This window comes from Pinus tabuliformis, chromosome J (genome assembly GCF_031772625.1).
Source record: "Pinus tabuliformis cultivar Carrire ecotype Pingquan chromosome J, CPIR1, whole genome shotgun sequence".
Classification (NCBI taxonomy): domain Eukaryota; kingdom Viridiplantae; phylum Streptophyta; class Pinopsida; order Pinales; family Pinaceae; genus Pinus; species Pinus tabuliformis.
This window is the reverse complement of record NC_142295.1, coordinates 293,921,407-293,949,246: the sequence shown is the minus strand read 5'-3', so window position 1 is coordinate 293,949,246 and position 27,840 is coordinate 293,921,407. Positions and strand designations below refer to the sequence as shown.

Genomic DNA, 27,840 nt, shown 5'->3' with positions numbered 1-27,840 from the left:
AATTTCTCTAGGATTTTAATTTTTGACTCTAATTAATTAAATTTCTGGCTTAGGATTTTAATTTATTTTTGCTAAAAAAATTAATTAATTGATATTTGAGGAGATTAATAATTTTTCCACCCTCTAATATTTTAACCATGGTGTCTAAAAGACTAAATACACCAAAATATTTTTTACATCAAGATATTACAATTTCAATCCTCAAAGGGGGAACCCCTGTTCATTATGTTAGTTTTTGTAGCATCGGATGTGTTCTAGCCACATGATTTGGTGGAGAGGCTAACATACATGAAATCTCCAAAACCCATAAATCGTTTCTGGAAATTCCGCCTAGAAATGACTTAATTAGATTATTAATCAGTTTTTAAATATTTCTTAAGCTTAAACTTAAGGAATATGGTTAATTAATTAGTATTAATTAAGTCAAGGCGATAATTATTTAAAAACTCACACATATCGATCCAGAGATGATCCTAGCCATTGATTAAGTTTTAAGCTTGGGCGTTGGCAGTGTTGCACGAAGCGCCCCCCCCCCCCCCCCCCGGTTCCAAGCCCCGAAGTGCGTCCCGTACGGAAGCGCCTAGGAAGCTTGGCCGGAAGCGCGCTTCCGAAATTCGGAAGCGCCGCTTCGGCTTTTTTAGACGCTTCCTGGAAATTTGGAAGCGCTGGCGCTTCCGAAGCTCCGAAGCGCGCTTCGTACGGCGCTTCCCAGACGCTTCCCAGACGCTTCCAGAAAAGCTTCCGGAAAAGCATTTAGAAAATCGTTTTTTTTTCAATTTTTTTTTTAAATTTTAGGTGAGTTTGCTTGTTGGGGGTGGGTCCACCTTGGGTTAGGGTGACAAATGAAAGCAAAAAAAAATATAAATATAGCAGATGCTCCCTCATGGTAATGTTAAATTCTTAAAGTAAAAGTGACATTCTCCTTTATTTTTCATTTTCATCCTTTTACTTAAATTTTTAACATTACCATGAAATGACTCAGAATGTTTGAGAGTGGTTCCAGCCTCATTGGACTTCATATGGAGAAAATAGAATTTCATATCCTATTCAAAATTCAGCAGACTTAACAGTTTTCAGGTATTCAGGATCAATGGGATTGTGGCATTTCATTAGATTATATCAAGTATGAAGGTATGCGATTAGCATTTAATCAAGAGCACCAAGCCCTATATGTACCCTGGTGTTGGTGGTGTTAATTGTTGAACTCCTTTGTCACGCGGCACGCCCTTAGCAAAAAATTACCTTTCAATCAAGTCAAAATCATCGATCAAACATGTTAAGCTTTTTCTACCATATTTTAAGTCTTGAATTAGGTAGTTTGATCAAAATTGGGCAATGTTGACTAATATCCCTAGACAATCGAGGTAGAGGCAAAGGCTAGACAAGAGGAGAAGAATCTAGATTCTAGATCATTAATGTACAATGGATGTTATATCTATCTTGATTTATGCAAAAATATGCATGTTTTCATGTCTTCTACAATTAATTTGGTATTTGGGATGTTTGTTTTGAGTATAAATGCAAAAAAATATAAAATATATATATATATATATATAGCAGACGCTTCCGCGAACGCTTCGCTTCCTAGATTTTTGGAAAATGACGCTTCGGCGTCCCCGCTTCCAAAAAACGCTTCCGCTTCGTGCAACATTGGCCGTTGGTGCTCCAACAGAGAATTATAAGAGGAGATCGATGTGGTAATCGAGATGTCACTGGATACACTTGAGCAGTGCGATTTCTTGGCAGATTGATTTCCAGAGTAGCAACAATCAGTTGCTAGAGAGAGCTAGAGATCAAAGCAGTGAGTGAGGGGTAGAGACAGTGAGGCTGGAGGAAGTATTCCAGATCCAGTGAGTGCATTTGCAAGGAGGCAGAAGAGCCACAAAGACGCTGATGCAGGGGCAGGACAACAACTTCTAGAGGCAAGTTCGATTTGCTGAGAGGGAAAGACGTCTTTAGTTCTAAAGGATGGAAGCATCTTTCTAGCTAGTAGAGGGCATAACGACTTCATCAAAGACCAGTTAGAGGCTTGACGTCAAGCAGACTGCGCAGAGGCTGATGCAGAGGGTCAGAGGGTCGAGTTTCTGAAGGCTAGTTGTGCTAGGGATGGCCTGTGGGGTGACGAAATTCCTCACTAGATTTTTGCTAGTATTTTTTCTTTACAGGATTGCCATATTTCGGCATCCAGTTGTACTCAGAATTTCTCACTGTTGCATAATAATAAACCCTCAGCTGCTGCACTGTTTTTCCCAAGTTGGGTTTTTCCGGGGACTTTTGTCCAAAAATAATTGTGTTAATTTTATGTGTGCGTTTTAGCATTTCTCAGCTTCCAATGTTTATTTTTCTGCATAATTTTATTTGTGAAGGTTGCAGTGTATTTATTTCGATATTTGCCATGGCAGATAATTGTTAATTAATTAACAATTAGGAGAAATAATATCAGTTGTTGCAATAGGGTCCATATTGGAATTTTCACATGGTATCAGAGCGCAGTTGATCTTCCGGAGAGCTCAGAGGCGAAAAGAAGGAATTTTGCTGCTCAGTGTGGGGAGCAGGCCGAAATTCCCAAGGGAAGCGCAGTCTTTTGCTAGGAGGCTGATTTGTTTGAGGAAGACTGATTTTTATGAGGGGTAGAAAAATTTGATCCTTCCAGATCGAGTGATTCTAGAGGCAGAGGGAACAACTCCAATTTTTCATTGGGCAGATCTCTAGCTGGACACAGAGGTTTTTGCAATAGTTCGCTAGAGCAAAGCCAACGTTGGGGTGGAAGAGAGAAGAGCACACACAGAGGGAAAATTTTCCTCAGGGAACTTCTAGTCTCAAGAAGTTCGTTTTTCCTTGCAGATTGGTAGTAGTTGTGAGCAAATCTTCTCACTCCAGAAGGAAGTGCGAGTAGCTCAGCAGTAGCAGAGTAGAAGGAAAGAGGAAGTTTTCGACAATTAGTTGAGATGGTCACTGCTGGGCTTTGTGATCTGACAGGTTGGATGGAGCTTCCAATCACGTCATCTGGAAGGCAAGGATGTCCTTCCTTCTAGATGAATATGGTCTGAAAGGCTATATTGATGTTGTAGTGGCAGTTCCTCAGGATGCAGATCAACAAAAAGAGTACAAGAAGGAGATGGCACAGGTGAAACAGTTGATCCTAGATGGAGTTTGGGATCATGTTGTTTCACATATAGCTAGCAAAGATTCTGCCAAGCAGATGTCGGATGCTGTCTCCACATTGTATTAGGGTACTTTCGAGCAGCGGAAGATCTACCTAGAGGAGATGGTGAGACTCATCCGGATGCAGAAAGGGGAAGGAATAGACCCCTTCCTTACCAGGATTCAAGAGGTCCGAGACGAGCTATTAGCTGTTGGGGTAGCACCTCAACCCATAGAGCTAGTGCAATTGGCACTCAACAGCGTCTCAGAGGAGTGGCAGGTTTTTGTCCAAAGCATATTGGGTAGAGATAGACTACCAGATTGTGATAGAATGTGGGCCAATTTGTAGGAGGAGGAGTTGAGACAAGCTCTACTAAAGAGCTCCATTAGTGGCAACAACAGCAGATCGAAGCAGGTGAAGGAAGAGGAGAATGTGGCCCTCGCATCAAAGGGTCCTAGTCAGGGGCAGGGAGAGCAGAGAAAGAATAAGGACTTGTCAAAGGTCAAACACTTCAGGTGTGGTGAGCTCGGTCACTATAGTATCTAGTGTCCTCTCAGGAAGAAGGGCAAGGAGAAGCAGGACTAGCAGGCAGCTTCGACAGAGATCGATATGCTTTCCTTTAGGCTGGAGGAAGACTTCGCTATGTTCGTCGATATACCTCCAGGGGTGAGGTGGGGAGATTTGGTGTTGTAGCCCCAGAGAGCTACAAAGATTGTGTAGGATCCTTGAGGAGTCCACCTCATGGATCAATACCTTGCTACGGGGGCCCACAATATTCAGTAGCAAGATGGATCAGTGACAATTGGTGCAGTTAAAGGCTGAGTGACAGTTGCAGAGACTAGTAGCAGTCAGATGCTAGGGAGCGCAGTGCAAAGTTGACAACAATGCAAAGTTAGCAGCAACGCAGATTCTTCAGTGAGTGCAGAGGCTAGTAGCAGTCAGAGACTCGGGTGACAAATGCATTTTACTGATCACATTTGATTCAGTATTTTGGATGCTTTTCAGTTGCAGATGTTGCAGTTGTAGCAACAACAAATGAGAGGGAGTTGTAGTGCAGATGCAGTGTTGGCAGTGTTAGTAGTAGCACAACTGCAACATATATCAGAGTTGCACAGTGGTTGGTGGGCAGCAACAGCGTGACCGGAGATGATGCAGAGGCAGAGTGTTGTGGGAGGATGTGCAGCACTAGAACACATTCCTCGCTAAGAGGGAGTGTTAGTTTTTGTAGCATCGGATGTGTTCTAGCCACAAAATTTGGTGGAGAGGCTAGAATACATGAGATCTCCAAAACCCAGAAATCGTTTCTGGAAATTCCGCCTAGAAATGATTTAATTAGATTATTAACCAATTTTTAAATATTTCCTAAGTCTAAACTTAGGGAATATGGTTAATTAATCAATATTAATTAATTCAAGGCGAGAATCATCTAGAAACTCACACGGATCGATCCAGAGATGATCCTAGCCATTGATTAAGTTTTAATCTTGGCCGTTGGTTCTCCAACAGAGGATTATAAGAGATCGATGTGGTGATGGAGAGATATCACTGGAGACACTTGAGCAATTCAATTTTCTGGGAGATCGATTTCCAGAGTAGTAGTAGTCAGTTGTCGGAGAGAGCTAGAGATCGAAGCAGTGAGTGAGGGGCAAAGACAGTGAGGTTGGAGGAAGTATTCCAGATCCAATGAGTGCATTTGCAGAGAGGCAGAAGAGCCATAAAGAAGCTAATGCAGGGGCAACGCAGTAACTTCTAGAGGCAAGTTCGATTTGCTGAGAGGGAGAGACGTCTTTAGTTCCAAAGGTTGGGAAGGAGTCCCAGAGTGTCGAAGAAGCATCTTTCTAGCCAACAGAGGGCAGAATGACTTCATTAGAGACCAGTCAGAGGCTTGATGTCAAGCAGGCTGTGCAGAGGGTCAGAGGGCTGAGTTTCTGAAGGCAAGTTGTGTCGGGGATTGCCTGTGGGGTGAGGAAATTCCTCACTAGATTTTTGCCAGAATTTTTTCTCTATAGGATTGCCAGATTTCGGCATCCAGTTGTACTCAGAATTTATCACTGTTGCATAATAATAAAATCCTCAGCGTTTCCACTGGTTCTCCCAAGTTGGGTTTTTCCGGGGACTTTTGTCCAAAAATAATTGTTTTAATTTTGTGTGTGCTAGCATTTCTCAGCTTCCGACGTTTATTTTTCCACAAAATTTTATTTGTTGAAGGTTGCAATGTATTTATTTCGATATTTGCCATAGCAGGTAAATTGTTAATTAATTGACAATTAGGAAAAATAATATCAGTTGTTGCAATAGGGTTCCATATTGGAATTTTCACACGTTATAGACCCTCAATTTATTACCCAATTCTACGACTCAATATGATCTAGTAGACCAAGTGATCTGTAATAAAATAATTTAGCCAATTAGCTTAAGTTATTCCCAAATCACTTTTACAAAAGACTTGACTAAAACACTAGGATTCACCTAATACCTTGATGATAAATTCCACCCTAGCTTTGGGGTGAGGTTGAAGGGAAAAACTCAGCCGATCATCTGTATTTAGAAACACAAATGAATTAGTGAGATGAAAACCTCCTAGGATGAAATTTGTCGCCAAGATAATAGGCTTACCTAGGTTGTTACATACATACATGGTATTACTAGCATGATTTACCTTAGCATTTAGCAGAATGGGTTTACAACTATGACAAATTGGCGAATGATGATGATGAATCTAGGATGATCTGAATGCTCGAACATGATGGGATTCCTTTGCGAAAAAGTGTACTGCTATAAGGTAGTTGACACAGAGTGGTCAACATTTGGCTGTACTTGGGGACATGTTGCTTCATTGAAGGAATGTGAGAATTCAAAATCTCCACCTAAGCAACACACAAATTCATATAAGTAGCGTCCCTCCAAATATAGTCCAAAAATCATCATATAACATTAAATAGATGAAATAGAAGCTTTGTAACCAATAACAATTCTACTACCATGAAATGTAAATCTAATCTTAAGGCAGAAATGAAATTTCACCTATGAAACAAAATACTGAAATAACAAGGAAAAGGGTTAGAAATACAATATAGAGGATGCCCTATGGCATCAGATGTCATCTTTGAAGAACAACTTGAGAATTTGGCCATTTGCAGGTAAGTCAAGTGGTTTTCCATCCAATGTGCTCAAGTGAAATGAATTTGGTCCGACAATGTCTCTGATGATGTAAGGACCCAACCACAAACTGTCAAATTTCTTATGACTTCCTAGTTTCTCACTCCTACGATCCCAAAGCAGCACCATATCTCCAACCTGCAAAGATCTAGCTCGAGAAGATTTATCAAAACTTTTCTTATCACTAGATTGATTCTTACACATATTATCAAAAGCTTTTCTTCGAGTTTCATCTAACTCCATAATTTGATCAATTCTATTTTGGACAACATCTTTATCAGTTAAAAAATGTTGAAGGAGTTGATAAGCTGGCAATTTAAGGTGCACAGGTAGAGTTACATCCAAACCATAAACCAATTCAAAGGGACTTTTACTAGTAGTTTTTTTCTTTGTAATTCTATCTGCCCATCCATTTATTATCTCCTACTATCTTCTTGATAATGGCTATAAGATTTTTATTACTTGATTCTGCAAGGCCATTACCTTGAGGATAGTAGTTAGATGAATGAGATAAAATAATGCCATACTTAAAGCAAAAAGATGAAAAGTCTGTCGAACTAAAGGCTTTGGCATTATCAGTGGTAATTTTAGTTGGGACCCCAAATCTAGTAATGATTTTATTTTCAATAAAATCCATAATAACCTTTTCAGTGGCATTCTTAGCAGGAATGGCTTCTACCCATTTAGTCAAATAATCATTAGCGGTTAAAATCCATGAGTAGCCATTGCTAGAATTTTCATGAAATTTCCCGATGAAATCCAGACGCCACTGTTGAAAAGGTGCCTCAACAACCACAGGTTGTAAGGGCAGGGCAGCTAGTTTCTGTTTCCTAGTGAATAGTTGATAGGCTTGGCAACTCCTAACAAACTTATGCACATCAGAAAAGATTGAAGGCCAATAATAACCAGATCTAAGAATTTTGTGGGTGGTAGTTTTTGCAGCATAATGGCCACCACAAAATCTTGAACGAAACTCGGAAGTTAACTTTTTAGACTCAATTTCATTAACACACCTAAGTACCATACCCTCAGGATTCCTCCATCCGAGGCCATCCTTCATGAGGAAATACTTAGTTGCTTTCAATCTAAGAGCCCTTCTTTTATGAGGGACTAAATGGTCAAGACATGTAAGATTTAACAAATAATAAATGATGTCCTTGTACCAATCATGCTCTCCTAATATTTGCAGCTCAGGTGAAGATGAATCATTTAGACAAATCAAACCAAGAGATTTTTCATTACTCTCAGTCAACATCTCAGCCAATCCTTGACCTTTGACCAACTTAGCGGGTCTAATTTCCAAGTCATATTCCTGGATATTAGTAACCCACCTAGCACGATTCCCTAAGCAATCAGTCTGAGTTAATACATATTTAATAGTAGAATGTGGGACAAAGGAAATGATCTTGGAATAATCCACATAAGTCCTAAAGTGCTTAAGAGACTTGACCAAGGCATATGCTTGCTTTTCCATGGTAGTATAATTTAACTCAGAATTCTGAAGTGCTCTACTCATGAAAGCAATGGGCTGCTCATGACCCTTCTTATTCCTTGCAACAAGATACCAACAATTGTATCTTCAGAAGAAAAGGAAAAAACCATGAAATCTCTTGAATAATCAGGGCTGGCAAGCACAAGAGCTTTCACAATAACACCTTTGATTTCCCGAAAACCCTTTTTACTGTCTTCTTTCCACAAAAAAAATAACATCTTTCTTAAGAAGACTTTGAATAGTCTTGGTTATGTCTGCATAATTTGGAATAAATGTCCTACGGAAGTTTGTCTTTCCAAGGAAGGACTGAAGGGATTTGAGATAATGAGGAAGAAGAATATTTTGGATTGCTTCAACCCTTTCAAGGTCTATCTTGATTCCATCTTTAGAGATGATGTGACCAAGCAACTTCCCTTCAGTTACTCCAAATACAGATTTAGCAGGATTCAAGGAGATTCCAAACTCTCTACATCTGTCAAAAACTTGCCTAAGATGATCTATATGACTGATACCATCCTTAGAAAAAACCGTAAGATCATCTTGATATATCTCAATGATTTTACCAATTAAACCCTTAAAAGCATAGTCCATGGCCCTTTGAAAGGTAGCTCCAACGTTAGTTAATCCAAAAGGCATTCTAATGTATTCGAATGTACCCCATGGTGTGGTGAAAGTAGTTCTGTTTCGGTCTTCTTTCTTAACCCATACTTTATTATATTCAGAAAATCCATCTAGCAATGACATCATTCCTGAACTCGTTACTCTTTGCAACATAGTCTCCATGTTTGGCAAAGGGTAATTATCCTTTTTACATGCTTGATTAATGTTTTGAAAATCATCACAAAGTTTGACTGTTCCATTCTTTTTTCTAACAATCACCAAGTTAGAACACCATGTAGAATGCCTAATTTGAGCAATAATACTAGTCGCAAGCATCTTTTAAATTTCCTTTTGGATTAAGGGAGCCAACTTAGGATTTATCTGCCTAAGTTTTTTGACGAAAGGGTTTAGTATTTTCATCTTTTAAAGGGATAGTGTGTTCCATGACATTTTCCCTATAACCTTTTAACTCATCATAAGAAAATGCTAAAACATCCCTATATTCATGAAGTAAATCAATCAACCTTTTTCTTTCTTCATCACTAACCAATTTTCACAATTTTAGGGTCACTCGAGGTACCAATGTTTACTTCAATGAACTCTCCCGGATCCATCTTATTCTCATCTTTCTTCTTTGTGGCATCATGTCGATCAAAATGTTGCTCCAAAGCTACAATGTTCCTGGGAGTAGGATTTGTTATATCTTCATGGTTATTAGATCCATCCTCCTTACAACTAATATGAAAATTCTCAAATTCATCCAAATTATTAAGAAAGCGAATCACTTGTTTCTCATCATCGAAGACCTGCCAATGCTCCATATTATCAGGTACAGAAGGTCTAAAAATTGTTTCCATTTTAACATTATGTTTCAACAATTCATCAGACAACTGCAAAGTAGATGCCGCCACAACAAGTTCATCTGCCAAGTTATTTTTTTCTCTTGGAATAGCTTTGAGGTCAAGAGCATCAAAATATTCCATAGTATCCCATACAACATTTTGATAGTTCTTTAATCTTTGATTTTTACATGTAAATTTGTTCTTAATTTGCATGATAATCAAATCGGAGTCTCCCTTGATACTAAGCAACTTAATCTTCAAATCCTTTGCCAATTCCAGACCCAACAATAAAGCTTCATATTTGGAAACATTGTTGGTTGCTTCAAACTCCAATCTATAGGCAAATTTGAAAATGTGACCAAGGGGAGACTTTAACACTATTCCAACACCTTTACCATGCCTAGAAGATGCACCATCGAAATTCATAGACCATACTTTATCCTTTAAATCACCCAAATTTTCATCAACCTTAACATCTAAAGGAATTATGGAGTTAGACAGAATGGCATAATTCCCAAGGTTAGGTTGTTCCTTTATTATCTCATTATGGGGGCTCTTGGGATCTTCAACATGGAATCTTCTTTCAGGCTCTCTATTAAGTCTAAGAAATACAGAACCTGTAGGAGAAGGAATCGTAGCATATGACCAATTCATTTGAATACTTCCTCCTAGATCAGAGGCCCACTTCCTAGACAATAACATTCCCCAGGCATCCGGTACATCAACTACAACTATGTCCATTACAATCATTATGTCAGGGTAAACTGATAAATAAACTTGTAAATCCTTAATTAACCCATGAACTTCGATCTTCTTAGAATCCATGGCACATATGTTGTAGTTAGGCCTAGAAATTCTCAAATTGAGTTGCTCCATGACCCTCTTGGTCATAACACAGGTTGAGGCACTAGAATCCAACATGCAGTTATATAATCTATAACCATTAACCAACAAAGTAATAAAAAATGGCTGATGCTCTTTGTTATCTGAATCCATACTTTGCAAATATATGGGGGCATCCTGATAGACAATTTCAGGAGCCTTTTCTTGAGAAACATTAACACGAGGAGCTTCAATGGCATTTAATAACTTAGCCTTTTGGGAGGGAATCTTCAATATCTCGGTGACAAGAACCCAAATTTTTGCATTATTTAACCAACTTCCCAAATCAATATCCAATCCAGAGCTTGAACTAGGGTTAAAACTTTGTGGGGTAATATGATTATCGCTTTGATCCTTATTCCTTCTTTGATAAGTTAACCCTTTATCTTTCACAATCTCCAAGACTTGCTCTGGAGAAGGATTTTCACCAAATAATTTAGCCATTAAATCCTTTTCATGACCAAAGTTATTGATACTATAGGAGGATGTAAAAGGCTTGACATCATGACTATTTTCTTTAACTTCCATCCAATCCTCCATAGATAAATGATACTCCTTGCCAACAACATTTATTTGATTACTTGCCCCAAGCATCCCACTATCCATGATCCTCTTTACACTGGGGCAAGTAGCCTCTTCATGAAGAGCATCACAGGCCCTACAATAAAGCGTAGTTTCATCCACAAGTTGGCAGATTCAAGTGGATTTGGCAGTCTCTGCTCGTTAGATGGGCCCTTCTTCTACCAAGCGTTATTATTTCGATTATTATTATTCCCAGGTTGGAAACTCTGTGCTTGAGATCTTTCCATCTATACCAACCTAGCCTGCATGGCAGTCATTTCCTTAGAATTGTTTGATATTATCTTTGCCTGATTAAGCTCCATGTTTTCAAGTTTTTGCAATAATTTCTTCATAGGGTCATCATCAGATTCTTTAACTTCTTTTCCCTTAAATTCTTTTGATCTACTTGGACCCCTATCAAAACCTGGAATTTCAGACTTCCCAAATGCTCTCTTATCCTTTTCAATTTCTTGAGCTAAGGTTTGGGCAGCCTTATAATCGTTAGTTCTTGCACGTCTTAATTCATAAGAAGTATCAGCATTAAAGGCATCAATATAAAAGTCCAAAAGAGATTTGTCAGGAGGTTTATAATCTTGAGGTAATTCCTTAATAATACCATTAAATCTCTTGTTAAATTCCTCTACAGTTTCATTTTTGTTTTTCTTTATGACGTTGATCTCTCTTATCTCCATACTTATCTTTAAAAGCATTAATAATTGCTTGTAATGAATTGAAAGAATTATCAGGATTTTCTGTAAACCAATCCAAAGCATCTTCCTCCAAGGTAAGAACAAAGAGGCTCATCTTTACATCTTCGTGATTATAATCAGCACCTCTAGCATATTTACCCAACGAAGAACCAAAAGCTTTCAGATGAGCATTGACACTATTTGCATTGTTTCTTTGGAAAGAGGGCAACTTATCAATACCATTCTTCGGAAGATCATGGGGATAACCTTGAATGTTAGCAAAGTTACAAGGGGCGAACACGTCCATGATGTCGTGTTCAATTGGGTCAGGAAAAATCAAATGGATATCAGAGAGAGTTTCCTATCCGAGATTAACAAGAAGTGTACGGGAAGAGAGCTTGTGTAATCAAACTCTGATAACCCTTTTAGGATCCGGAGTAGGATTAACCAAGCTACCTGGATTCCTCCTAGTACACACTCCTGAGGAAGATGAAGGAAGTAGAGTCACCACTCGAACAAAAAACTAACTTTAAAGATCCAAGAAGCTAGAAAGGGAGTTAATAAAGGAAACCAAGGATAAGGAACTTATCCCGGTGAAGGATGAAAAAAATGAGTGATAAGAAGATGAAGATGATTAAGACGAATGTCGCAAAGCAAAGGTCCAATAAAATTGGTCCCCGACAATGACGCCAAAAAATGTTGTCACTCAAATTGTATAGGCATCACGACAACAATTCAGGTCGAGGGCTGTCACCATGATCCCCAACCTCTTTGTTCCAGCTGTCTCCCAAAAACAGGCTATGGGGGGTAGACCTTGTGGAAATGAAATGGTAAAGGACAAGTTGGAAACAACGAGTCCGGGAGACATAGTTGATTGGCCTAGCACTTGGCTAAATCTAGCAAGATTTTAAGGATTAGATTTGAATTTATATATTTGAGGCCGTGCCTTATGGAGTCAACACTCTTGCTTTATAAAATCGAGACCAAGTACCGGATGGGCAACTGCTGCTTTAATGCGCTACTATCCTATATGATATGCAATTTCTAAGACCTATGTGAGATGCAAAGATCTTGGTTAATTTTAATTAAATGCCTACTCTAAGTTTGACCTTCCCTTAACTATTTTGACGTTGGGCTCTAAGGTAGGTTGTGGGAAGGAGGCCAACAAGAAGCAAGCAAGGGCTTGATTAACGATACCTTTTGTTAGGCTCCTATCACCTGATGCCTCTAGCGTTGCAGAGACTGTGGCTTTGACGACTGCAAGGTCACCGTGTTAACCACCGAAGAGTTGTCGAGGCCCCTCAAGCTAAATGAGAAGGGTTGTCCTAGAAATCTATCAACCAAGCTTATGCTTGGAGGTAAGTTTTAAGATGAAAGACTAGCTTAAAATGATATGCAAGGTGAAATTAGTGAATGATTCTTAAGGTGTGATAATTGATGCTTTAAGTACTTTAATTATGGTTAATCTTGAGTTATATTGACAAGTACTTATTAACGATATTCAAGAGACGATCTCAATCATAAGGATAAATGCTAAAGATGCCAACAAGAGATGTCCACCAATATAAGAACCAAGACAATTGATAGAGTGCTAGAGATAAATCCAACTTTAGAAAAGAATTATAAGATCATGAACAATTAGAGCACTCATCTATTTTCAACAATTACCCAATCATTCAAAATGATATGCCAATGACAATTATCCAAAGCAGCAATAAGATTTTTAAATACTCTCAGTCTACTTCAACACAAGCTGCCAATGCTTCTTAGTCAAACAAGAAAATGCTAATGACTATTCAACTTTAGAAGATATTCAATTTAAACAAGAAGACCTTCAAATCTCCAAAAGTGCCAATGTAAAGTTATTACTCTATAAGATATATTAGCAATAAAAGGAGAATGAAAATTAACCAATTTTCTTGTACCGATGAAGACTATTCAAGAGACAAGGTGCCCTATCCAATGCTAATAGTGTTATGAGTTAATGAGATCACTTAAAGGTAGCAATGTATTGAGACTTTCAAATGACACAATGACTAACAGCAGAAAACTGTTTATGCTTCAACAACTAAGTTTAGGGTAGCAGAGAGCAATTTTTATGTTAACAGTCAGAATATTCCAGATTGCTTACTTCTTTGTCCTTGCTTGGATTAGAGAGAAAAAAGAGAAAATGTGCTTGTGCCAGTGATGAACTTCAGATTTTTAAATGCTTATGAGAGTCATTAAAGAACTTATGAGCAGGACAAATAATACGTCAAGGAGTTTAATGATTCTCTGATGTATTAGATAAGTTTAATGCCACTATATTCAATCACTGTTGTGCAATATTAGTTGACTGAAATAAGTAGGTAAGGGTTTATAAAGTTAACACCAGAGAGCCTCCAGGGCATGGGGACATTTTTCATATCTGTCAACAAAATTCTTCTGAAGATGATCCTCCTACAATACAAATTATACCTCAAGTTCTCTGCATAAATCAATGATCAATCTCATAAATTTTTCAAAATCACACCACAGTGACTGAAGGTGAGTGGATGAGTCAACACTATGAGATTCTGAAGCAGCGTTGAAGATTAAGAGGTCTTAGAGGCCACAGGAGTGAAGATGAAGGGGAAGGAGGGCAACACAGCCCAGATTAGAGACAACGTTAAGGGTTGAGGGGGCCACAGCAAGCAAGGTTGAGAGGAGAGGAGCCCTCACAAGAGGCCTGCGGCAGGCTTCAGAGGGAGGCCAAGAGGCATCATGGAAGAAAAGAGAAGGAGCTGCGACAGGCTGACAGAGGCAGATTTGAGGCTGCGACAAGCCTAGCAGAGGAGGAGATAGGGACTGCGTTAGGAGGACGGGGGCCTTAGAGGCTGGAGATGGGTGCCGTAAGGGTATGGGAGGATTGGGAAGGCAACAGAAGGGAGGAAAAGGCCTTACGAACAAGTAAAAAGAGGGCAGAACAGATAGTGGAAGGATGGAGGGATTGGGAAAGAGCTGCGGTGGAGGATAAAGGAGAGGAGGAGGGCTTGGGAAGGCCCTTTATGCCTGGACCCAGCCTAAGGAAGTAGATCAGGGCTGCGGCTCACTTGGGAAACAGACGGCAGGGGTGGAGAAGTCCACGCCTAGGGCTAGAGGCTCAAAAATTTCACAAAATTTTAATGAAAATTTCTTCCAACTTTAGATCTTCACTTGAATCTATTTTCGCTGAATAATCCTTCACTTCTATCCTTGCAAACAAATATGAAATTAGATCTTTCCCTCAAGGGCCTAGATTTATCTCAAGCCCCACCACTTTCTCTTGAATAGGCTCAGATCTCCACCTGCACAAGTGAAAAATAAAATACCCAAAACCCTATATATACAAAAAATGAAAACAAACCCCAAAAACCCTAGCTGCAAACAAGGATTAGAAGCTAAAAATATTTACAAAATTTATTTTACAATATTCACAATAAATTTCAAGTTCTAATTAACAAATCTATCTTTATTTGCACAATTAATTTGGAGATAAATGAGTAAATAAGAATTTTTTATTTTGGAGCCATGATCAAGAACTCTGCAAAAAAAAATCGTTAGATAGACCTTGGAAATTTAACACAGTGGGATCTTCAGCCTTTGGACTTAGGAGTTGGCTGGTCCAACCGAAGACTTCCCCTCATGCCCAAGATATGAATCTTAATTAGATCTTTGCACACTTAAGATTAAGTTTTTAGCTTCAAGGGGGACAAATACAAGTAAAACCCTCAAGATATAGAGATACCTGCTAGATCTATCAAATTAGAACGCTTTTCCAAAAACCAAATACCTAATGCAAGATACATGTGCAAATAGATAATCCAATTGTTGGATAATGAAACGAAAAACTTATAAAATTTAATTCAATAGAGCATTTAGGCACATGATTCAAAAAAATATTACCAATAGACAAAAGAGGAACACCACCATGAATAAACCCCAAAGTCTTTTCTATTAATTCCAGAAAAATATTACAGTAGTAGAGCTTGACTAAGAACTTTCTCAATTTTTTCTTTTGTAATTTGAGAAGCAAATGACTTCTAATTTATAGATAAATCTTTCAAGTGGAAAATAACAACTAGTTGGCTTGATCCCTGTCAAATTAATTTCGACCGTTGATAAATATTTGATCATATTTTAATATACACTATCGAAAATTTCTATTTTAGAGGAATTTTCGAATTTATCTTTTAATCCATTTTTTATTAGCTCAAAAATAATTATATTGAGCTAATTTCCTCAAAAAACTGACTTTGACTTAACCACCAAGGCCCAAGGGTCCAATTTTTCTTGAAATTTCCAATATTCCCTTGGTGGGGGACTTCCAAAAATTAAGTTTTTTAAGATCCACGATTTTTTCCACTTGAAGAATTTAATTTCTCTAGGATTTTAATTTTTGACTCTAATTAATTAAATTTTTGGCTTAGGATTTTAATTTATTTTTGCCAAATTTTTTTATTGATTGAAACTTGAGGGGATTAATAATTTTTCCACCCTCTAATATTTTAGCCATGGTGTCTAAAAATGAGAGACTATGCACCAAAACATTTTTTACATTAAGATATTAAATTTCAACCCTCAAAGGGGGAACACTCGTTTGTTATAGACCCTCAATTTATTACCCAATTCTACGACTCAATATGATCTATTAGACTAAGTGATTTGTAATAAAATAATTTATCCAATTAGCTTAAGTTATTCTCAAATCACTTTTACAAAAGACTCTACTAAAACACTAAGACTCACCTAAGACCTTGACGATAAATTCCACCCTAGCTTTGGGGTGAGGCTAGAAACAAAAATGAATAAGTGAGACGAAAAACCTCCTAAGATGGAATTTGTCGCCAAGATAATAGGCTTACCTAGGTTGTTACATACATACGCAGTTTTACCAGCATCATTTACATTAACATTTTGTAGAATGGGTTTACAACTCTGACAAACTAACAACTGATGATGATGAGTCTAGGATGATCTAAATGCTCGAACATGATGGAATTCTTTTGCGAAAAAGTGCACTGCTATAGGGTAGTTGACACTGAGTGGTCAATAGACCCTTTGTCCTCAGCCACCCGAAATTTACATTGAAGAATTTAAGTCTGCTTCATGTTTCGAGCTGCAATCAATGCTTGGGATTTGTTGAACTCTCCTTTAAGCTGTGTGTATTTTTGTCCTCCAGTTGCTTGTGCAATCTCTGCTTGGAAGTCTCCTCTTTCTCCTTGCTCCTTTTTTCAAAAATTCTCATGAAGAATGAATGAGCTCAATAGCCTTTTCTCCCTTTGTGTCTCTCATTAGATAGGAGAACCCTAACCCTATTGATCAAAGGCTAAGATTAGATCTCAGCCCATGAGGTCAATGGTGGAGATCATTTCCCTCACTTGACCCCCTTTCTCATGTGGTCCCTCTCATTTAATGAACTCCCTAGTCACTTTAATGTTTTGTACCGTGTACCTTTTTCTCCACATAAAGTTAATGTAAAAATAGAAAGTAACTTTAATATTAAAAGGTAGTTTAGAGTACTTTTTTCTCATAAAGTCACTTTAAGACGTAAAATGACATTAATATAAAATGCTTAGTACATGTACCACATAAATTGACTTTTTCACCATGACTTTAATATAACCCATAAAGTCACATGCCAAAAATGTAATTAAAGTGTGTTCCTAGGAAAAAAGGTTAATGCACTAGGAAACACTTCCTTTGTGCCCTTATTATTTTTAAGACAAACTATCTATGAATTTTAGCTTTGCTTGTGACATTAGGTTTTATGCCATTGAATGTTGGCTTTGGAACCAAGGTAGAAGGTTTCAAGTTAATCCATCACATTATCCTAAGAGGGTTGATCTTGAAGAATGGCTAGGAAAGAGTCTTTGACAACATGGTTGTTCATCAACTGCCAACATTAGGTCCTATTACCACACAAACTACCACCTTTAACTTAAAGTTCAAAAGATAGGATACTAGCCTTGTGGAACAAGGAGATTGGCCATTGTCATCTCACCAACACTCCTCTTCACTTTATGCTAAGGTAAATCGAATCCTAACCAAAGGGAGTTTTGCTATGGGTTACCAAGTTTAATGTGTATAAAAGCTTAGCATCATAAACAAAATGGAAAAATGGATTTAGATAGTTGGGGAGTGGTGGATAAAAGGGAGACTAGTGCCTTCAATTGCTTGGGCAATGGAGTCATGTGAGTAATCTTAGAGAGTGGTTCTAAAGGAATATTAAGAGGTAGCAAGCAATGCTTGATATGCATAACTGCATGTGAAAATTCCTTGAAGTGCAACAACTGGAAATAATTCTTCTAACTGAAAAATTAATTATACAGTTTATTTTGTTTACAACAAAATAACGAATTATTTACACTACAATTTTTTCACCAATTAAAATTATTGTGGAAGCAAAAATAGGAACTGAAAAATGTTAGCGCACACACATAAAAATGACAATTATTTTTAGACAATTGTCCCCGGAAAAACCCAATGTGGGAAAACGGTACAACAGTTGAGGGTTTTATTATTATGCAACAGTGAATTCTGAGTACAATAAATTTTGGATGCCCAATTGGCTATCCAATCTGAGAGAAATATTGGCAAAATCACTTGAGGGATTTTACCCTCGTCTACAAGCAATCCCGACTCAAAATGACAACTGAAAGGCAAGCTGTCCAAACCCTCTGCATAGGCTCTGCGTCACCTTTGTACAACCTACCACATACTCAACCCAAAACTGATGCTAATCAAGCCGTCTTGCTTACTGCTGATTGGGGAAGTGTCTCTCCTTCCTACTGGAAATCCTCTTGGCCTCTAGAAATTGAAATGACTTCCTCTCCAGCTAAATCGAACTGCCTTCTTGACGCTCTGCGCAGTCCCTATGTAGCGTCCTGGAGAAATAATTTGGCCTCCTCTCTTACCTCTCTGGAACTAGAAAATCTTCCTTTGGATCATTGTCTTTGCCCCTCTCTAGCCCTACGTCCTCTCTCTGGCTTGAACTTTGCTGCTGGCTAGCTCGAACTGCCCAAGGAACTCGCACTGCTGGCTCTCACTCACTGCGATGTATCTTTCTCCATCTACCTAAGTCACATGACACGAGGACACGAGATATGGAGGACATCTAAATACGAGTATTCAACACGAGACACAACGACCCCGGAAATAGGACACGAGGGACACGTTATATATATATATAAAATACTGAAATATAGTACCTGATCCATATAGATATGAATCATGATGATATCTATTTAGTATTTAGTATACACTATTTAGTAATTAGTAATTTACTAGTTAGATTATTAATTTACTACATCAATGATGCTCACAGTTCAATGTTTATTGTTCATGTTATAACTTCTGTTATTAACTTCAAACAGGTTCGATCGTGTTCAAACTTCGCATAAGGTAGTTTATAAATTATAAATTTATGTTTTTAAACTTCACTGTTGACCAGAGCGTTAATCGAGCTTTCCCTCCCTTTAGACCTCGAAGGTGTAGTAAGCAGTGAGCACATGACGGGGAGGTGGGCTTTTTATTTCAACACACGATCTATACGTGGTCACTGGTCATAAAATGTGGTCACCGGTGTATAATAAAGTTAAGTTCCATAGGCTATAACACAACTTACAGGAAATTTAAGTGCTCCGAACTCTTAGCAAAGCATGTGAACACTCGTCTTATGCATCTCTAGGTCCAGGGCGATGTGAAGTTGTGAACTGTGCTCTCAATGTGAAGTTGTGAGCATTTCACTTGAATATGATGGAATTCTTCACACTGCACAACAAATTTGATTTCGGTAGCGAGCAAACTCGACTTTGGTGACGAACAATGACAAAAAAAACCCAAAAATAAACCATGTTGCAGGTTTTAAATGTCACTTTTCATGGGACACGTGTCCTAAGAGCCAAAAACATTAGGGCATATTTTTGCCATGTTCAAAACATGTGTCTCAATTGGAGGACACGACGAAAAACGTTTTTGACACATTTTAGGGCACTTTTCGTGTCCGACACGTAAAATACGGGACATGAGACCCTGAGGGACATGTCCTGTGACTTAATCTACCCATCGACCTCTTCTTATAATCTCCAGTTGGAACTTCAACTGTCAAGATTAAAACTTAATCGATGGCTAAGATCATCTCCAAGTTGATCCGTGTGAGTTTCTAGAGAATTCTCACCTTTCTCAATTAATTACTATTAATTAATCAGTTTTCCTAGGCTAGACTTGGGAGAAATTTAAATGATGGTCAATTAATTTAATTGAGATATCTCTAGGTGGAATTTCCAGAAACGATTTCTGGGTTTTGGAGAACTTTTGTGTTTTAGCCTCTCCATAAAGTCTCAAGACTAGAATACCATCCGATGCTACAAAAAATAACACTCCCTCTTAGCGACAAAGGTATTCTAGTGCTGCACTGCTACAACACCCTGTCCCTACATCATCCTCCCATACACACAGCTGATGTCTGAAAACTATAACTCCCTGCCACTATCCCCCAACCACTGTGCTAACTCTAATTCATCTGCCATTGACTGTAGTTGAACCATGCTGCATTTGTGTTTCTGCTGACACTGAACTGTACATCTTGTACTGCTGCCAACTCTGCATCTGCATTGCAACCCAACTAACACTCCCTCTCAACTATTGTTGTTGCTACTGCAACTGAGAAGCATCCAAAATATTGAATCAACTGTGTCTCTGTGCTGGAACTGTCACTTGAGTCTCTGGCTGCTACTAGCCTCTACACTATCCACTGAGAAATTTGCGCTGTTGTTGATTTTGCCACTGAGCCTCTTGCTCTGCTATCAACACTGCTTTGCGTTCCTTAGCATTTTATTGCCACTAGTCTGCAACTGTCACTTTGGAATCTGACTGCATCAACTGACGTTGATCCTCTTGCCACTAAATACTGTGGGCCCCTGTAGCAAAGGTAATGATCCATGGGGAAACACCAACCGATGCTCACCTCGATGGACCCTGCCTGAATCTCTGCACAACTCTGGGACTAAAGCTCAATATCGCCCCACCTCTCTTCTGGAGGTATAGCTGCATACATGGCAAATTGTTCCTCTATTTGGAAGGATACCCTATCTATCTTTGCGGATGTTGTCGCTTGATCTTGCTTTTCGTTCTTGTCCTTCTTCCTCTGAGGACACTGAGTACTATAGTGGCCAAACTCGCCGCACCTGAAGCACTTGATCTTAGATAGATCCTTCTTCTTCTTTTCTCCTTGCAAGCCTTGTCCCTGACTGGGACCTTTAACTTTCCCTTTTGATGCAAGGGCCACATTGTCTTCCTCCTTCACAACCTTCGATCCCTTGCTGCTACTGCTGCTAATGGAGCTCTTTACTAGAGCTCGCCTCATCTCCTCCTGTGATAGATCAAACCACATCTGGTCCCACCCAGGCAACGTAACTCATCCTAAAATGCCTTGGACGAAATTCTCCCAATCCTCGGTGACATTGTTGATTGCTAACCTCACCATCTATGTAGGTGGAGGCATCTCTCCTACAACTGCAAGATCATCTTTGATATCCTGAAGTCTGGTGAGAAAGGGATCAATGCCTTCACCTTTCTTCATTCTGGGGTTCCTCAACTTTACTTTCAAGACGCTGCTTAGAAGGATTCTGATATAGCCCTAAGAGAGCATCCCACATCTATTTGGATGTGTTATTACCAGATATATGTGACACTATATGGTCTCGGACTCTGTCTAGGATCATCTGCTTCGCCTTGGCCATTTATTTCTTGAAATTCTTTAGTTGATCAACATCGATAGGTTTTCCCACAACGTTGTCTGCATAGGTCTTCAGACCATGCTCATCAAACAGAAGGACATTCTTGTCTTCCAGATGATATAGTTGGAACTTGGAATCTCCCTCCAACATGTCCTGATTTCTAAGCCTAATTGTTGCCATCTTTGCAAAAACTCAAACTGGGACAAAAATCTCCCTCTTTCACCTGCTCGGTTGCTAGCCCTGCTATTCACACTCCTTCCCGAGTGAGAAAATCTGCGTACTTCTACTACCTGCTGCAACTGGAAATTTGGATTTCTGAAGCTAGAAACCCTCTGAGAGAAATTCCCTCTGTGTGTGCACTTCCTCTTCCACCTGACACTGAATCTTCCCTAGAAAACTGCTGCAAACCCTCTGTGCCTAGACAAGAAATATGCTTTGCGAAAATACTGAGCTGCTACTCCCTCTGCTTGTTGGAATCACTTTCTTGAACAAATCGAACTTTCCTGCCTTCTGCAACTGGAAAATCGAACCCTATCTAGCAATTTGCACTACCTGACTAGGCACTGCACAACCTTTGAAAATTTCGGCCTACTGCTCCCTCTGAACAACGAAATTTTCTTCTTCTGACTCTGAGCCTTTTGTCCATCAAATATGCTCTGATACCATGTGAAAATTCCTTGAAATGCAACAACTAGAAATAATTCTTCTAACTGAAAAATTAATTATGCAGTTTATTTTGTTTATGGCAAAATAACGAATTATTCACACTGCAATTTCTTCACCAATTAAAATTACCGCAGAAGCAAAAATAGGAACTGAGAAATGCTTTTGCACACATAAAAATGACACAATTATTTTTGGACAATTGTCCCCAGAAAAACCCAATGTGGTAAAACCAGTGCAACAACTGAGGGTTTTATTATTATGCAGTAGTGAATTTTGAGTACAATAAATTTGGATGCCCAACTAGCTATCCAATCTGAGAGAAATACTGGAAAAATCACCTGAGGGAATTTACCCTCGTCTCCAAGCAATCCTAGCTCAAACTGACAATTGAAAAGCAAGCCATCCAAACCCTCTGCGCAGGCTCTGCATCACCTCTATGTAGCCTGCCACACGCTTAGCCCGAAATTGATGCTAATCAAGTCATCTTGCTTGTTGCTGACTGGGGAAGTGTCTCTCCTGCCTACTGGAAAATCCTCTTGGCCTCTGGAAACTGAAACGACCTCCTCTCTAGCTAAATTGAATTGCCTTCTTGAGGCACTGCGCAACCCCTGTGCAACTTCCTAGAGAAATAATTCAACCTCTTCTCTTGCCTCTCCAGAACTAGAATTTTTTCCTCTGGTTCAGTATCTTTTCCCCTATTTAGACCCGCATCCTCTCTCTAGCTTGAATCTATGTTGCATGAAACTTCAAGGAACCCGGGGTTTCGGGCCATCCTCGTACCCGAAACTCCAAAACTTGGCCGAAACTCGACCATCATGTAATCATCTATTAGAGTTGATATATACTTGTTTTTCCTTCTAACTTGTCATCTATGGGTCTTATTCCCTTTTTTCTTGCAAGATAAATGTGTTATTCACTTATATATATATATATATATATATATATATCTATATATATATATATATATATATATATATATATATATATATGAGGTTTCAGCTGACGTTTCCATTTTTGGGAGGTGACGTTTCTAAACGTACCCGTTTCGGAAACTCCGAAACGTTTTTCCGAAACGTTTCGGCGTTTCGTGCAACTTAAGCTTGAACTCTGCTGCTGGCTAGCTCAAACTACCTAAAAAACTCGTACTGCTGGCTCTCACTCATTGTGATGTATCTTTCTCCATCTACCCATCAACCTCTTCTTATAATCTCTAGTTGGGACTCCAACGACCAAGATTCAAACTTAATTGATCGCTGAGATCATCTCCAAGTCGATCCGTGTGAGTTTCTAGAGAATTCTCATCTTTCTCAATTACTTACTATTAGTTAACCAATTTTCCTAAGTTAGACACACGAAAAATTTAAATGATGGTCAATTAATTTAATTGAGCCATCTCTAGGTGGAATTTCCAGAAACGATTTATGGGTTTTGGAGAACACCTGTGTTTTAGCGTCTCCACAAAATCTCGAGACTAGAACACCATTCGATGCTACAAAAACTAACACTACACACCTAACTTGGTTGTTTAATCCTCAAGTGTGATGTTGGGGAGGGTCCTATAGAACCTATCTACTACTCGAAGCAACTTGTAAAAGTTGTCCTACCAAATACTATCTACAAACACACTTAATCTAGTGATATAGAATGTGTAATGTTTTCATCTTAAAAGTAAAAGATACAAAAGGGAAATAAGAGGGAGGAACCATTACCCTAGCCCTTTCCATTGTAGCACATGTGCTTCTCTATGGCCCTTGATTTTCCTTTGTCATCCATACACCCTACAAACAAATTCCCAATTGTAGCACATAGAACTAAAAGCCACACATAAGAAATTAACTATACATCACTTTATTACTTAGGCAAAATAAAGGCAAAAATACTCCAATAGCCTTGAGCTTCTTTTATTTACACTAGAAATTCCCAAGTGAATAATGGAGAGAGAACCTTTATATAAGTTTTAGCTCAACTCTCCCTTACAATAAAATATTATTTTCCTCGCGAGTCTCTGCAAGGAAAATATTAAAAATATTTATAGCGACCTAAGTGGGCGAGTTAGGTCAAAGGCCCATAGAAAAATGTTTGGATAGAATGTTCTAGATGATTGTAGTGCCACATGTCTCCCTCTTCTATCCTTGTCTTCATACAAAAGGAAAATATAGGTTCCATTTGTCCTTCTCCCTCTTCTGTCCTTGTCTTCATACAAAAGGAAAATATAGGTTCCATTTGTCCTTCTCATGTGGAAAATAATCATGAAAATAATAATAAAAGGCTTGGTCAAATAGATAGGAAGAATTTCCAACAGATGTGCATGAATGCCAAGTATAAAACTCCATGATGAATGTTTTCCTAGAAATAACCACCTCCAAAGAACAATATTATGTGGGAGGGAGAAATTCCAAGAAAATGAGTGGTTTCCATGTGTAAAGTTTCATTTATGAGGGTGTTCCTTTTAAAAATGTATGCCAATGCCAAGTGTAATGCTTGAATGCTCTTTTAGAATCCCTTTGACAAAGAATTATGCCTTTTCCTTCTTTGCATCTTCCACCTTTCTGGTGGAGTTGCATTCTTTGCTTGCTGCTCATCCTCTACCAAAGCTCTTCTTCTTTGCAATTCTTTGTAACTTTGCTTCCGCTTTCAGATCTAACTGGTATGCTTCCTTAATGGATTTAATTTATGATAAGTAGTCTCATTTGCAATGACAAAGTGCAGCTTGTTTACGTACCTTGAAATCTGCCCGTCTTCAGCCTTTTCATGTCCAGCCTGAATTGACAACTTTTAGAACTCCTCTCTGAGTTTTGCACGGTTTGCCCCTGCCTCGAATTCTGTACGTGTTTGAACAGGGTGTGCTTGTAGTCCATGGGTAAGAATTTCTCACATCGTCTTGCTGCAACTTCTAGATCTTGTTTTTGCCCTTCTGACATCTGCACAACTAGAGTCTGTTGCACCTGTCTATTCCTTCAAAACTTTGCTCTCTGCTTTCTGTGCTTGCACTTGCCTTTATTGGATTTTTCTACATCACAGGAGAGGGACTCAAGAGTCAAAACTTTAGATGTTATGGGTTACTCGAATTTTTGTTTGTAGATGATAAGCTTTTGTTTGTAGAAGATAAACAATTCATATTAATGATAGATACGAGTGTTCTAAACAACAATGTGATATACTGTCTTCATTTAATAATGCAGATGTTTTCTAATTATTGGATATTTGTGCGCAAAAACAGAATAATTGTTTATTCCTTGCACAATTTGTGTTGTTAATGCTGCCATTGAGAGTCAAATTATAGTAAGTGTGAATTGTTCGAGATAAATGTCACGAGTCATTCCTGTCACCAGCAACAAGATGGTAACAGGTTAGAATATACATTTATGGAGATGAAGAGTGAGAAAGGATTTGACATCTTTGGTCAGGGTTGTTCCTTTGATTCCCTAATGAGAGCACTTCAGAACAATTACTATTCCTCAGATCCTCACCAACAAAATGAATGGTTCTGATCTCTGCATCATTATTCATGGCTAGTGCTAAATACCTTTCGGAAAGTGTAGGCTCACAAGTTAGATACACTCAACTTCAATTTTATGTGGCATAAAAGTTCTCTTCAGGGCTCAAATGTCTTTTTTCACAAAACATTTGACAGTGTTCTTCAGGAAATTTGGTTTTGTTAGGCATTTTCATGTGGAAAGTTTTAATGAAATATTGAATTAACTTTATAAAATAAGTGTATTGTTCAAGAAAGGGACGAAAAGCTTATGATTCAGGGATGATATACAAGTGGATCAAGAATGCTTGCTGAATCAAGGAAACAATCTTAAGGACCAAATGACAGAGAAATTTAAGAACTCTATATAATAACTAAAAAGCAAGGGCATCATGGAGAGAAGTATTTTATGAGATGAAATCCAAACATTCTGCAAATGAGATTTAAAAGTTGTCAAATTGCCAAACGAGTTGAAAATAAAATTGCATCGTAGTTTCCTGCAGTGTTTCATTTTCAAGTTGTTATTTTTGCAAAACAATAAAAAATTTCAAGAAACTTTGTATAATAACGACAAGCAGGAGCATCATGGAGAGAAGTATTCCATGGATATGAAATCCAAACATTCTGTAAATGAGATTTAAAATCTACTTGTCAAAATGCCAAACGAGTTGAAAATAAAATTACGTCGTAGTTTCCTGCAGTGTTTGTTTCTCAAGTTATTATTTTTGCAAAGTACTGTTCAGGCTATATAAGTAGAGATTTTGTTACTAATGTAATGCCAGAAATGGTGTTCTGAGACTGTTTATCTATTGGTTTTCAGAGTATGCATATACAATGAAAGTCACAGAAAAATGTGACGTCTATAGTTTTGGAGTTGTTTTGTTCGAGCTACTGACAGGCCGACAACCAGTACAACCACTTGACCAGGGAGGAGACCTTGTCACCTGGGTAAGGAGCTCCATTCAGACAACACCACTCACTTCTGGAGTGTTTGATAGTCGACTAGATCTGAGCCAAAGAAGGGTGGTTGATGACATGGTTCTGGTTTTAAAAATTGCTTTGTTCTGCACAAGCGTGACACCTTCTGACAGACCAACAATGCGGCAAGTGGTGTCAATGCTGATTGAGGCTAAGACGAAATCGATAACAGAACCTTCCTCACCTACACCAGAAACACCACTGAATTAAGACACCAAATAGAGGTATTGAACTTTCCCTTTTAAGAATCCTTTTCGAAGGGGGATTGTTTCAATTGTCAATGTCAAAAGAAAAATGACTGAATGTTTGTGGATACATTGACTTGCTAGCCTACTTGCTGCCCCGTTGACTGTTTCTCTTTACTGGGGTTCCATTCAGTCATTGTTTGCATTTACACTGAAGTGCAGCCACCATCTGAATAGATGGCTTAATAACAAATGAATGCCATGTTCTCTTGTTTTACTTTTTTGTTGTATTCCATATAGAATTAAATTAAGGGCGGTGTCTTGCTTCGATTTTAAGGGCTATTTAGAATGTGATTTGCTAATTGCAAGTAGAAAATAATCTAAAGTTAATTCAACTGCCGCTGAAGTTTTTTTTTTGTTGTTTTTGGTTATAGATTATGCCCTTGTTTGCACGATTAAATTTTTAGGTAGATTTTCTTTTAACAGGAGAGAGATTCATAACTCTTCTATAACAAACGAATTGGTCTTTCAAGGCCTCTGAGAGCTTAAAATAGGAATGTTTGGTAACGATTTTACCTTGTAAATAGCTCTTGTTCAAGCATATACAGCGTGCCTAACAGATTGCAGGTATTGATTTTTCCCTGCAGTGGTTCGATTCGCTTATTTGAGCTGTTCATGTGATATATACCTGTTCCAACAGCAGCACAAATCTATATGGTTAAATGTTCAAGCCTTATGGTAGTAAACTATTCAAAGTTTCTGTGACAATGTGTCTCCGATATACTTATACAACCTTCAGGGCATCAGAGACTGAGAAATATGCAGTGTGTTAGCTTTATTGTAGGATTTAAGAGGTTAGTATATTGAGAAAAGGTTATCTGAGATGCAAGATAAGTTCCATTATCAGATATATGAGCTTAAGAAAATTAGGAGTATAAATAATTGAAGAGATGTTAGGTGCAGTAGACTAATTTTATGCTGGATGGAATGCATTGGAATGCATTCCCATCCTTCTTCATATGCAAATCTTGCTGGTAGCACTCTTGATCAACAGTTATTCATTTCGTAGCTAATTCTATCTAAATTTTGTGCTCTATATGCAAATAGGACATAGGATTATCAAAACGGAACTTCTGTTCAATCTTTGCTCCACTTTTGTCTGAGTAATCATCAAATTCTTAACAAGGATAGAATCCCGCCCAATTAGTAGCATTCTTAGTTACTTTGTTTGACACTTTTTTGGGTAATATGAGTTTATCTTCATAGTCCTCTACATTCCTAGAGCTTTTTATTGTGCAACACTCCACTAATTAAATGGCAAATTAACCATTTAACACTTCACTAATCAAATTGTAAATTAACCAAATGACTTGTAGTAGGGGTTTCCAAGTTCTAGTTAGAACCACTTTGTGAGAGGCCCCCTCAAATC

The 27,840-nt window shown here is 38.3% G+C and overlaps 1 protein-coding gene across 1 annotated transcript in view; it reads left to right on the top strand.

Annotated features, from left to right (window-relative positions):
• LOC149226923 (uncharacterized) overlaps window positions 1-27,601 on the top strand; it is a 141,911-nt gene extending 114,310 nt beyond the window's left edge. The window contains exons 2-3 of the mRNA XM_089377634.1: window positions 26,069-26,450; window positions 27,059-27,601. Coding sequence (XP_089233760.1) covers window positions 26,069-26,436 — 368 coding nt within the window. The 3' untranslated portion in view covers window positions 26,437-26,450; window positions 27,059-27,601. The remainder of the gene's footprint in view (window positions 1-26,068; window positions 26,451-27,058) is intronic.
• Window positions 27,602-27,840: the final 239 nt, after the last annotated feature.